The sequence below is a fragment of the Choloepus didactylus genome, chromosome 4 (genome assembly GCF_015220235.1).
Source record: "Choloepus didactylus isolate mChoDid1 chromosome 4, mChoDid1.pri, whole genome shotgun sequence".
Taxonomy (NCBI): Eukaryota; Metazoa; Chordata; class Mammalia; order Pilosa; family Megalonychidae; genus Choloepus; species Choloepus didactylus.
The window spans coordinates 114,784,710-114,798,629 of record NC_051310.1 but is presented as its reverse complement, the minus strand read 5'-3'; the positions used below and the strand labels follow the sequence as shown (position 1 = coordinate 114,798,629).

Sequence of the window (13,920 nt, the reverse complement as noted above, 5' to 3'; positions counted from 1 at the left end):
GAAGAGAAGGAGCAAGTTCTGAAAGCAGCAAGAGAAAGGCAATTCACCACATACAAAGGTAACAACATAAGACTAAGTAGTGACTACTCAGTGGCCACCATGGAGGCAAGAAGGCAGTGGCATGACATATTTAAAATTCTGAGAGAGAAAAATTTCCAACCAAGAATACTTTATCCAGCAAAACTCTCCTTCAAATTTGAGGGAGAGCTTAAATTCTTCAAAGACAAACAAATGCTGAGAGATTTTGCCAATAAAAGACCTGCCCTACTTCAGATACTTAAAGGGAGCCCTACCGACGACAGAGAAACAAAGAAAGGAGAGAGAAATATAGAGAAATTTAACACACATATATAGAACCTTGCATCCCAAATCACCGGGACACACATTTTTCTCTAGTGATCACGGATCTTTCTCCAGAATAGATCTTATGCTGGGACATAAAACAAGCCTCAATAAACTGAAAAAAAAAAAAAAAAAAAAAAGTTGAATATATTCAAAGCACATTCTCTGACCACAATGGAATACAAATAGAAGCCAATAATTTTTGATTTGTAACTCCACTATTTACTTCCTACAGGATATAAAATACATAAACTCTAATGACAAATCAGTGGTTTTGGACTCAATGTAAAATGTGTAATTTTTGACAAGAACTATACAAAGGCAGGGGAATGGAGGAGTATAGGAACATAATTTACAGGTCCTATTGAAGTTAAGATGGTATCAAAGAAAACCAAGATTGTTATAGATTTAAGAGGTTAAATTTAAGCCCCACAGTAAACACAAATTTTCAGAGAATATGACCATAGAGATGAAAATTAGAGTATGGGTTATAAGAAGTGGGGGAAGGGGCAATGGGGAGTTAAGAAATGAGTGTAGGGTTGCTGTTTGAGGCGAAGGGAAATTTCTAGTAATGGATGGTGGGAAGGTGATAGCATTACAACATTCTAAATGTGATTAATCCAACTAATGGAATGCTAGGGAGGGGGTGGAATGGGAAGATTTAGGCTGTGTATGTTTCCACAATTGAAAAAAAGAAAAAAAGTCTAAATAGATGACAGTTGAATTACAAGGATGATCCTGGATGGGATCTGAGGATGGAGGACAGGAAGCTCAAAGGGACACAGTTGGGACATAAGGAAAAAAAAAAAAAGGAAATATAGAATGTAAGCTTTGTATCAATGTTGAATTTCTTGAACTTCTTAGCTGCGCTTAATGGGACTGCATAAAAGAATGTTCTTGTTCATGGGAATTGTATATGTATATGTGAATTATAGTGTTTGCTCAAGGATGTGTGCAGCTTGCTCTCATATGTTCAGAGGACAAAGCAATAGATGATGGATGACAGGGAGGGAGGGAGGGGGTGAGGGAAAGAAAGAAATGGTGGTGTGACAGCATGTTAAAGTTGATGGATCGGGGTATCGGGGGAGGGGGTTAGTGTCTGTTGTGTATGGGGTTTGTATTGTTTTGCAACTGTTCCTGTAACTTTGAATTTATTTCAAAATAAAATTAAAAAAAAAAAAAAGAAACAGCAGGTCTATTTGTTTCCTGTACACATGAGATAGTATTGAGTTAATTTACCTAGGCAAAAGTCAGTTAAACAAAATCTTTAGGAAATCACTTTAGACATAGGTGTGTCAGTAGCAGCATGTTTAATAAATCTAAGACAATTCCAACTCCACTATCAACATGCATCAATGTGGGAGTATACACACACACACACACACACACTCACACACACATACACAATTCAAATGGTGTGATGGTTTGAAGCTGTATGGACCCAAGAAAAATCATGATCTTAAAGCTAATCCATTTCTGTGGGTGTAAACCTATTGTAGGTAGAACCCTTTGATCATGTTACTTCAGTTAAGGCATGGCCCAAGGTGGGTCTTAATCCTTTTACTGCAATCCTTCATAAAATGAAATTAAGATAAAGAAAAAGCCACAGAAGCAAGAAGCTGAAAGCAAGGAAACCAGGAAGAGAAGGGAGATACCAGCAGACACCACCATGTGCCTTGCCACGTGACAGGAGTCCAGGATCACCAGCAGCCAGTCTTTAGGAAGAAGATATTGTCTTGATACTGCCTTGATTTGGACATTTTCACAGCATCATTAGGTTGTAAGCTAATAAACTCCCATTGTTAAAGCCAACACATTTCTGGTATATTGCTTTTGTCTGCTTAGCAAACTAGTACAAATGGTATCTGAGCACATCCAGTAATCCATTGTTTTTTAAAAACCCTGGCTGAAAATGACAATAAACTTGTTAGCAGGTCAAATTAGAGCTTGATAACTCAATTGCCAACAGGTTTAAATATCAAAAAACTTTAAATTAGGAAAGTAAAATTATGAGCCCAACAAGCAATAACTTATTTAAAACAATGGTGGACTTAGTTGTCCCTAAAAAAATTAAATCATGAGTATGGTAAATGTGTTTTATAAAAAGAAATGTTCTATTGAGTAAAATGAATAGTTAAGATTAAATGTGAGTTTAAACCATTATAGAAATGCAAATTCCCATTATCAGTCCCTTTTCCCACTGCCTGAAGAAAAACTATTTCCAAGCAGCATTTGTATCCTCTTTTCCTATAGCTTTATTTAAAAAAAAAAAAAATTTCAGTGATTTTTAAATAGGTGTATGGGTAACTCCTGAATAGTCACATGATCTCTATAATTCTATCATTTTCAACATACTCATTGCTTGGAGACCTCTAAAGATGAAAAGCACAACAACCAAGAAATAAAACTAAGTATGTGAGCTTAACTACACTTCTAGAATTTTGCAAACAGTGCTAGAGCAACCCAAACTCTTTATAAGAACTATAAGATAGTGCTCTAGGATCTAGGCTAGATTTCAAATAGCCTTCATAAGCCCTTCATCCTGTAGATAAATATGGGACCTCCAGTCTTTTCTCCCAGTCTCTTGAAAGCTGCTCACCTAGGATACTGTGGAATCTGACAACCAAGTGATGTAAACAATAGAATGTGTAGCCTTAAGAAGAAGATAAAGATGTGATATCTTTAAATATTTGAAGGTTATCATCATGTCGAAGGAATAATTTGTTCTATGTTATTTCAAGGATAGAACCAAGAATAGAAGTAGGGGAGTTACAAAAATATAATTTTTTTAACTTACACATTTTTCACAGTTAAGAGTTGCCGAATAGTAGAACAGATCACCTGAAGCTGTATGTACCCCAGAAAAGTGTTCTTAAATTTAATCCATTCCTGTAGGTGTGAACCCATTGTAAACAGGTCCTTTTGATGAGGTTACTTCAGTTAAGAAGGTGTGGCCCACCATAATCAGGATGGCTCTTAATCATATTACTAGAATTCTTTATAAGCAGAGTGAAATTCAGACAAATAGAGAGAAAGCTCCAGGAAGCAAGAGGCTAGATATCAACGGAACCCAGAAGAGAAGGGAGAGACCAGAATTCACCACCATGTGCCTTGCCATGTGCCAGAGGTGCCAAGGATTGTCAGCAGCCCACCCCAGAACACCACAGTCTTCACGGAGAAAGCATCACCCTGATGATGCCTCGATTTGGACTTTCATTTAGTCTCAAAACTGGAAGCTAATAAATGTCCATTGTTTAAGCCATTTCCTGGAAGTTGCTTCAGCAGCCTAGAAAACTAAAACATCACCTGAAAAACAACTATAATTGGCTGGGGTTGAACAAGAATGATACCTAAGGTTTGGTTCAATGAAGATCTGTACCACATACATATGCTATCTTTAAAGGTCAAAGAAAACATTTTAACAATATTGGTCAGACCTAGTCCCAGCCGAATCTTCAATTTTTCCAAAAGTGACTTAGTCTGAAGAAATCTCAGTTTAATGAGATTTGTAAATATATAGGTACATAAAAGGTTCACTTAGTTTGGGCTTCATTTTCTGCTTTTTTTTTTTTTTTCAAAGAGAAGCATTTGTCATCTTTTAAATATCTCTGAGCCCTCTTTATAGTATAATTTTCTCTATGGTATTTGCCCTTCCTTTATGAAACTATTTAAACACTAAATACATATGTAATCCTCACAAGGTTCTAGCATTTGAAACTTTGAGAGAAGTAGTTTTAATCATTGTTTGGTTAGGAACTTAACACTTGCTTTTATAATTTAAATAATCCATTAAAAGAGGGAAACCAGATCAACTTGGTAAAGAAACATACAAAATTACAAACATGGTTTAATTTCTTTTTAATGGATAAATTAGTTTTTAATTCCATTTCAATGGAAGCAGGAGATCTGTATTTTCCTTATGTTTAGGAGAAGCTAAATTGCCATGCTACATTTTAAGAAAACTTTGAAATGGAAAAATTACCTAGGAATCCTGTATAATAAAAGTGAGATATCAAGTATTGTATCCTGTAAAGATTGTAGGTTGAGTCAAGTTTTTTAGAAACAATACATATCAAAGTTAGACTTCATTGGGCACTCCACCATGAAATCTCTCACCAAAACTGACACATAGCAAATTAAAAAAAATAGCAAATCAGGTTTTGGACCCATCGAAACTTGATTTTAGCCGACTTGGTCTGAGCTACTCCTTATTAAGAAATCTAATTATCAAGGAAGTACTTAGCATAAAACTCTCTGTCCCCAATTCAGTAACATTCTGTTTAATACCCACCTCTTAAGGACAAAGCAAAAAAAGATGATCTGTAATCATCAGGACTCAGCCATGTGGAAGTTGATAAAATCAGGTGAGTGCACAAACTTGTATTTGGAAGGAATAAAATAGAAATATCTGGTAGGACATAATCTTAGGAAACACAGAAAGGGATAGTATATTGTGAAAATAAGTATTCGTTTATTGCAAACAAATTTCAGAAAAACATCCTGTTAAAATACAGTTAATTATTACAACAGGATGTAAGTGAACAAAAAGAGTGAGGAGGAAGCATGTTACCACGTAATATTATATCCACCTCTTCAGTTATACCCCTGGTTCTCTAGAAAAGTATATAACCTCTGCATTTACAGCATGATTCGCCTTTTATGTTTTACTGACTTATTTCCAACTTTAAAAGTATAGGGTAGTATCTTATGATACTGAATTAAATACATATCCTAGGAAAATTTCTCTCTTTAAATGTACTTTATGGAATTTTCCTGCCTGACTCTATGCTAGTACTTTATCTTCTTTTGTAAGAAGCTTTGATTATCAATCAAATTGCCATGAAAATTATCTAAGGATACCCATCCAAATTTTTTTCAATATTACATATTTGGTGCCCTTTCTGAAAAAGTTCAGTTTAATTAATACTGAATTTTTTCAATGTGCAAAATCTAACTCTGCTTTTTTAATCAAATAAAAGGGGAAAATGGCAACATTCCAATAATCAAATGCCAATAAAAATGGCAGCAGTACAAAGATCTAAGCAGATCTAAAATACAGCAGATTTGTAATTAGAGCACCATGTAATGATTTGTTTTTAGCAAGAACAAGAAGTTTAACAGGTAAAAGGAGGAAATAAAATACCGCATTATACTGAATACTAAGCTAAGTATCATATATTAATCTTACATACTAATAACTACTTGCTTTTGAATAACTAATTAAGCCTAATTTTTAAATTAAATGCCCATTCAACAGAACTGATAGGAACAAACATATTTATGCAAATTTACATCCTAGAGTACCAGAGTACACAGGAGATATTAGTCAAAGATGAATAGGAAAGTTCTACTCTTTTTCGGCATCTGTGTGACCAGGTTGCAAAGCACATGCTCCATGGAAAGAATAGAGAACTTCAGTAGTCACCCAAATATCAACTGTAAAAAATGAAACAAAAAGTTACAAACCTATATAAATCAGGAACATTAATTAACAGTCTAGTGCAAGTGACTAAAAATAAGAAAACATTAGACTCCATTAATTGATACATACTTATGAATTTCAAGTACAAGGTCAACAAAATTTTTAACAATTTATCTTGCCTGTTAATTTGCAGAATCATTGTTTCTCCTTTAGGATATACTTACATTTTTATTAAAAGTGCTATTTCTATAGCATCTTCTTTCAACATGTTGGAAAGTAGATTGATAAACAAAGTATAATCCTTAAGGAAGAACTTTGTGATAATAAGAAGTAAAAGAATTAACCGATCCAGTTAAGTAGAGAATACAAATAGCAAGTTGTCATATTTGACAACGTATCCTTTTGAACCATATAAATGTATTACCTATTTAGTAAAATCCCAATATTGTCTGTATTGGCATATGGTAGTCATAGCATTTCAAAGATAGTACACTTATTCCAAAGACATTTTGTACTCATTACAATTGTTCCAGAAAAAGTGAAATAAAACTTAATCATCAATTTTTGTTTGTTTGTTTTGTTTTCAAATAGCTACAGAAGATCTGTGGGACCTACTCTAAAATTCTCAGGATTTAAATTAGATCCCATGAGCCTGAATGGTCAGGGAGCTAAGCAGTGAAAGGAGAAAGCTCAAACATGGATATTGGATTTTAGTATAAGATTATCATTGACTCACCTACTAAAAGATTATAGAGAGATCTTTACTGAATTTCCTGGAAATTAAATCAAATTAACTAATGAACCCTATCATGACCCAAATCTCCTTTTTGCAAGGGCTTTATTTACTTTAAGCATCCTAGTTCTGTACAACATTAAGGCAGATAGTCTTTCTTGATAGTGACTCTCCCTCATGCAACTGATGAGAGTTTACCCTGCTTTTGGGAGAAAAATAAGGCCATAGGAATGACCATATTACAGAATATGAATTAGGGAGTTTATAGAAGACCTTCCAATAAACTCACTCACTACTTCATAAAAGAGTAATTACATCTCTCCTAAACAAACTCAAATCTAAGAAATGGTCCTAAAGAAATAATGTAAATCTCTATTACCTAGTTTTAGGAGAATGCTACTATGTCAGATTTTATTAAACCGTGGATTAAAATTCTTTATGAGAACATATGATGGAAAGCTTGTAATATAGGTTTTATAGTGAAAGCTTAACACTGTAAAACTTTATCTAGAGTTTATCAATGTTATAACCACATTTGGTTTTATTGCCAAATATTTTATTTCCTTAATGGAAATAAAAAATAATTCAAATGCCAAATACTTTGTTTTGATTGCTCCTTCAGCCAATTCTTTTTTTCTCTTTCTTTTTACTTAGTTTATATTCAGTGTAAATAAATTACATAAGTTATACAAATCCAATGTACAATCCAAAACATATGTACAGTGTTCATATATGAAGCAAAAGGGAGTGTTCATTTACACACACCGTAGCTTGAGATCTGTTGGATCTGGTTGTTCCCGTGTAGGTTTCTAAGATGGCAAATATTGGTTTATTAAGACTACTATAGATACTGGAGCATCCAATATTGACTCATATAAAAAGTGTTCCCAATGTGGCTATTCTGATTCATAAAGCTTATATCTAAAAAAGCATTTCCAGAAAGAGCACAAAGGTTTTTTATGAATTTAATACAGTCTTCGTTTCCCTTATACCTGATTTACCTTATTTTTTACTCCTTATACCTGATTTACATTATTTTTTACTCCTTCACATTTGCCTCTTAATTTCAAGATCTGTCAAATGTCCCTTCAAGATAGATCATTTTTTAAATGGTCAAAATTATTTAACATATTCAGAAACAACAAGCAGCATTTTATGATTAGTTGCAGTTAGTATACTTCTTATGCTTGGAATCAAGCTAAATGAATCTGACACTTGTTGGATGGGAAGGTGTGATGGGAAATTCCTGCCATTTGACTTTAATAATCTATATGTAAGAAATGCTCATTACTTTTGGATTTGGAGTAGATTCCAATCTATCATTTCCTTGCTGCATGTCAATTACTACATAGAAAGTCAAATGAAATGTCAAATCCAAAGCCCCAGAGGAGTTACGTTCCCAAAACAATAGTGAAAGCTTAACACTGTAAAATTTTATCTAGAGTTTATCAACATTAAATTAGTACTGCTGAAACAATACACAGAGGAATTACAGTAACCCCTGGAGGTTCCTTCCAATGTGCATATAAGTAGAATCATGGAAGCTTTTAATATTAACCAATCATTTTATGACCTTTAATGAACCAAAATGAAAACTAAAATTCCATTCAAAAGCCCAGCCTTATTTTCTACAGCAAGGTGAAATCTATTCTTATTTTCAAGAGTTTTTAAGTGCCCATATTTCTTAATTAAACATATCTTTAATTCTTGATGATGCCTCTCTCATCAGTCTTGTACATCAAACTGCAGCAGATTTAATATTGGCATTCATCATCTAGACAAATCCTTTAGATGGTCTTCAAATCAGTGAAATTTAGGGATTTTCAATATTTTCTGGGTTAACAAAAAAAGGAGTGGAATTAGTAGATTTGATGAAGAACTGTTTTTCCCTTGCAAGACTGAACTTCTAGATAACGCAGAGATCAGGCTTTAGAATATGAATTAGATAGGTATAGTTTCTGAGTCTCTTAGCTGTGGAGATGTAAAAGGGAGCGCAAGACCATAAGGAGACTGGATGTAGACTGCAGGGCACTGCTGCCTCCCTTGGTGGTGGGCTTTATAGTTATGGAGCCATCTGGCATGCTGGATAAAGGAGTGAATTAATAAATCTGCGTGGGTAGGAGCAGCGCCAGAAGCGGCAGCCCCAGCCAGAACCTTGCATATGTTGGCCCAAGCCAGGCATTGGCGTCTGGCTCCCTGCTCCATGCACTGTAGGATCACCAGCTCCTGGAGGTTTAAGGCATGGTGGCAAGCACTGCTGGCCCTCACATGCAAGGGGCATCACAAAGGCTGTGACATGAAGCTGCTTTCCTACCCTTTCCAAACTTGTCAAATACCTTTGTCTTTCAAATACAACATTTAAAATTTGTTCAGAGTCTGGAACCTAATACTTACAAATTAATTATATGAAAAAACTTGTCTTTTTTCCAACTGGCATTATTTTTTCATGATCCTTTTAAGTGATACATACTTGTTTAAAGTTGGTTACACAGAGTGAGCATGAGAAGTTTTTACCCAGAGATAATCACTATTGATACTTGGTACATATTTTTATACGGTACATATACATATCATTTTCACAATTACGATTGTACTTTTGTATCCAGAACTTTTCCTTAACATTTATCATGAGCATTTTTCTGTCATTAAAAACTAAAAACATGATTTAAATATTTTCTTAAAAAAGGTTGCACACTGAACTCTGTGTGTATAGTCTTATCCCTATCTTGTTTAAAATATCATGTATTTATAGAGGAACTCCAAGGAAAATAAACTATAATGTTATCTTGGTTGTTTCTAGGTGATGGAGATGTCTGTATTTGCCAACTTTTTTATATTGGTTATATATTTCTTGTGGAGGTTAAACTAGTAGTTTTATGAGCGGTAGGTTTAATGGAATTCAAGCGAGAATAAATCAACATGGAAATTGCTTTTTGGAAAAAAAAGTGAAATAAGTAAAAGAGAAAGTAGGCAGTGAAAATTAAAGGATAAAGAGAGGAAGTTCATAGTGAATAACATAGCACTTATCATCTGAATGGGAACTGATCATCTTTGAGTGACTAGAATGGGTAAAAATAACACCTTCCAGTGATGTTTGAAATTTGGGGAATGACTTATAATAAGAAACTTAATATAAGTTTTAAAAATCTTTGATTTGTATTCACTTATTGGCATGAAGAAAAACTTTAAAATTTACTCAGTGTCCCATTTGGCTTTTAGTTTCCAGAATATAAATATTTTTTTTGTATTCCAAAAAATAAAAACTTACTTTCTCTTTGCTTTTCCTAAGCCACTGCTTCCTGCCTCTTCAGGAATCCGATTCTCTTTTTTGGAATCTTTAGGGGACAGCCTGAAGAATTCTCCAATTCCTTTTTGCCATTTGGGAGTTGGGCGCACACAAACAGGATTACCTCCTGCATATTTATTTTCGGCTGTAAAACATAAACAAATGAACTAAACAAGAATTAAGAACACAATTACCATTCCTTAAAGGGGAAATTAATTCCTTCTTTAACACCTAATTCTCAAGTGTAAAATGAAATGGTGTTGTATCAGTCTTAAAAGAAGTAGAAAATGTGACATGATATAGCTGTATTCAGCCAATAAAGCCCAGTTTGATAGCTATCCTTTAGTTTAAAAAAAGAATATTAACATTATTTTTACAACCAGAAAATATTTTTCATATTTTGTCCACAAGCAAAACTATTCAAATACAACAAATAAAAAGAGTGATCTCCTGAAGGAGTCTTACAGGAAAGCATTTACTATTGGAAAGTATATAGCAGCAGCAGATAGTTGAGCACAGGATTCAAACCCAATTCTGCTGGTTTCACTGTGTGACCTTTACCAAGTTATGTAGATTGAACTTAAATTTCCTCATCTTTAAAATGAGGATGTTACCAATTTCATACAGTTGAGTAGTGGGGTTAAAAATAGAGATCATTTTAAAGATGACACATATTTTGTCCAAGGATCTATGCAGTTGGCTCTGGTGATTCAACTGTGGATGTGGCCATAATGGAGTATAGTCTAGTGGTACATGATATAAGATATTCTTAATAAATTAACCTACTTACAAAAATTTTGACTACTATTCCCTTTTATCTGAAGAAACTGAATTAATAAATATTTTCTGATGAAATGTTAGATGAGGGGGAAATTTGAGACAACTTAAAAACCCATGAAGTCCTAAACAGTGTTCCACTTTATGTTCTTTACTAGAGCGTATGGAATTAATCTTCCTGCCTGGTCAACCTCCTACTGAAAGGAATGAGGCACCAGATGGCACAGTATTTTCTCAACATTTCCACATGCAGAGGGAGCAACATGAAGCTATTTCCCTTGCCTGGTCCCCCCTCCTACTCTCCTGAAGGTAACATTAGGAGCTGCTATGTTGGAAAACACAGACCACACACACTAAAGTAGAAGAGAGAAAGAAAAAAGATAAACGTGCAGAAACGAAAACAGAAAAACTACAACAAAGAAGACAACGTGATCATCCTAACTCTTAATCTAGTGAGGGGGCGTTTAAACAGCCATTTACAAGAAAAAGCCATCTGTCAATATTAAGAAAAATAAAAAAGCTAACCTGAAAAAGAAAAATAGGTTTGAAGTTAAGCTGTGTCCGTTTCTAACCCAAGGCTTGAGATTCTCTTCCAAGCGACCCCAACTTCTACCCCAGCCGGCCAAGAGGCCAAGACTCCCTCATTATGTCAGAGGGCAAGGAAGAAATTCGGGCGTGAGGATCTCAAGGAAAATAAATTCCACGGCGGATTCGCAGGTCAGAAGGATTGTGGTGCCAGGCCTGATCTCCTTTGGGGAGGGTTCCTCTTACTCCAGGAGCTTGCAGGAGCGCATCTTACCTTTCCGCGACGAAAGCGACGTGGAGTTAGTGGCAGAGGTGGAGGAACCAAGCACCTTCCTGGGGGCTCGAGAAGCCACCACTGCGAAGAGAGGCAAAGGAGGGCTTTCAGAAAGGGACAGGAGGGTTTGGGGCCACATTCTCCCCGCAGTCCCCATCCCAGTGACTAGGATACAGCCCCAAGATCCTGGGCAGTCGCATAACCACCACCACCCCACCCTCCAGCCCCAGCCGCTTCTTCCTTAAGGTAAAGGGGCCGGGCTGCTGCTTCTCGGCGAGCTGGAAGAGTTTAGCGCACAGGGCCTAAGGGAGCCACCTCCCCTTTCGTCAGCGGCCCGGCTGCCAGAGGACCCCCGCCCTTTAATACTGAGCTGGACAGCCTCACCTTTGCGGTAGGCGCCTGGGACATTGTCTGCTTTAGTCCGCACCATGTTCAAACCGGAGATGAAAGCAATAAACTGACTTCCCAGCCGTTGGTATGTCACAGGACAAGGACCAGAAAACGAATCTCCCGCCTCCGTTTATATTGGTCTCCTTCCCGCGCTCTCCACCGCCTCTCTTGAACCGCCGCCCCTATTGGTTCCACGCCGACACCGCCGGACCAATCGCTAGCGTCCAGCAATGACAGCCGCGACGCTCCATGCGTCGCCGACCCGTCCACCAATTCTCAGAGGCCTATGATTCGTACCCGCACCCAGTGGGCGGTGCCAAGACGCCTTCCAAGGGTTGCCCCATGTGTGGGAATTAAGGTTCTGAACTAGAGAAACGGGCTTACTTAGAAAGGAAAACCCAGCAGACCAAGACGGCAAATTTCAACGTTTCTTCAAAAGTTACCACAGGGTTAAATCCATAATGATTGACTGCTGGAAGTGAAACGTGAAATTAAGCGGACTTTTTGATATAAATCATAATAAAAACTTTCCTTTGATACCTCATGCATGAACTCTCTGAACAGCGTCCATGCTAAAACAATCCTGTGGAATGGAAGAAAAGGAAACTAATACAATTTATTTACACGGATTTTCGAGTTTTTAGGATTACGTGATACTAAAAACAACAAGAAAACATTGGGTGAATTGTATGCACAAACATATAAAAAGAAACTAAGTAATCCTGAGTCGGAAATCTGCATGATCTCTTTAAAACCTGCCAAATGTGTTAAGGGTGTGGACCTACACACCTAGCACACAGTGGACATAACTTCAGCATAGAAACTGTTAACTGTTTTCTATCCCTACGCCTGTCTTTTGATTACTCACACTACCCCCTAGGAAGCCATTTTCACTTTCTGAAAAACATCCATAAAGCAGGATAAGATATGCTTGCCTTGAGATGTTAAATGCTCACTTGAAAGGCAACCCTGGTGTGTACGTAGGGCACTGATCTCTACAATAACTCAGGCTTGAACCTTTAGAAAATAGGCTACTCAGGGCTTCACAGAATCAACTACTTTAAGTGATAGAATGAAAGGATCCAGACAACAGGTTAACATTATAATTGTAGGAAATGTATTGGAAATTACCTGTAGTTTTGTCTAAACCCTGGAGTCTAAGATTACAGCCAAATTCTTACCAGAAAAATCAACAAGCACCAGGGTATTCCCTTGTTCTTGGTTGGCATGCCCCATCTCAATGCATGTTTTTTGTTTAATGCACATTATTTCCTTTTCAGTTATAGGACGTCTACGCAGGTCTGAATTGCTTAATTTGAACTCACATCCCAGAGCCCTACAAAGATTAGAACTGCAGAGTGAAACTGCTAGTCTGTTCTCCTAATCCACATGCAAAATAAATCACTAGAAAGAATCGAAAATAAACCTTTGACATAGGGTCATTCTACATCTTACTATAGCCGTGTTGGTTTGTTTTTTTTTTGTATGTTTGTCTTTTTAATACTGATGTGATGGATGCATGTTAGAGAAAAACAGCAGTGCCACATACTAAAAATCCATAATTTAAATGTTTGCTTTGCAGAAGTGCTTCTCCTTCACAGTTAAATAAAACCCAGGGACTTGCATAGTGTGAGCCTGAAAATTGTGAAGGCCTAGGCCATTAAAGAAAAGTTATGGTATGTAAGAATGAATACCTAAATTTATAACAAAGAATATCTTTAAATCATGTTAATGGGTGTGCCTGCATTGCTCAACCAAGAATGAGTTTTAAAGAATGATAATTATTGTAAATATTATTTTAACTAGAGATTACAATCATTAACATATGCCTTAAGAGGAAAGTATGCTTATGTTACTCTTAAGGACCCAGTAATTTCATCACAATATGTATTTGTTACCTGGGATACATATATGCTACCTGGGGTACAAAAAGACAAAGCTTATTTCTATCTTCAAGAAGTTAACCTTCTAATTATAAGGACTGAATAAACAGGTAAATGATCTGGACACATTATAATTGTATTAAACGTAGCAGAGTTTTCTGAAGAAGCAAAAACTTGTACCCACTATTAATGAACATTCACAGAGTATTTTGTTTTTTAAAAAAGTCTTGGAAAATCATATATTTTCCGAATTAATGGCAACAAAAATACTCTAAACTCATTGTAAAC

At 35.9% G+C, this 13,920-nt stretch overlaps 1 protein-coding gene across 2 annotated transcripts; it reads right to left on the bottom strand.

The window, feature by feature from the left end:
• Positions 1-4,185: 4,185 nt before the first annotated feature.
• On the bottom strand, positions 4,186-11,977 carry PCLAF (PCNA clamp associated factor). Of its 2 annotated transcripts, none has more exons than XM_037833732.1 (4): positions 11,744-11,977; positions 11,360-11,440; positions 11,168-11,169; positions 4,186-5,733 (listed from the first exon to the last, which is right to left on the bottom strand). In XM_037833732.1, exons 1-4 carry the CDS (start codon positions 11,787-11,789, stop codon positions 5,665-5,667), a joined length of 198 nt encoding a protein of 65 aa, XP_037689660.1. In that variant the 5' UTR covers positions 11,790-11,977; the 3' UTR covers positions 4,186-5,664. The 2 variants fall into 2 exon arrangements, with proteins under 2 accessions (XP_037689660.1, XP_037689659.1); XM_037833731.1 differs by lacking the exon at positions 11,168-11,169 and adding an exon at positions 9,766-9,928 and having other exon boundaries at positions 4,186-5,778; positions 11,744-11,894.
• Positions 11,978-13,920: the final 1,943 nt, after the last annotated feature.

What these genes read in the sequence shown, in the direction of transcription:
- PCLAF (XM_037833731.1), bottom strand. Translation starts at nt 11,789, where the DNA reads ATGGTGCGGACTAAAGCAGACAATGTCCCAGGCGCCTACCGCAAAG. An exon ending in CCCAGGCGCCTACCGCAAAG is followed by an intron (nt 11,441 to 11,743) that starts GTGAGGCTGTCC and finishes CTCTCTTCGCAG; the next exon opens with TGGTGGCTTCTCGAGCCCCC. An exon ending in GTCGCTTTCGTCGCGGAAAG is followed by an intron (nt 9,929 to 11,359) that starts GTAAGATGCGCT and finishes TATGTTTTACAG; the next exon opens with CCGAAAATAAATATGCAGGA.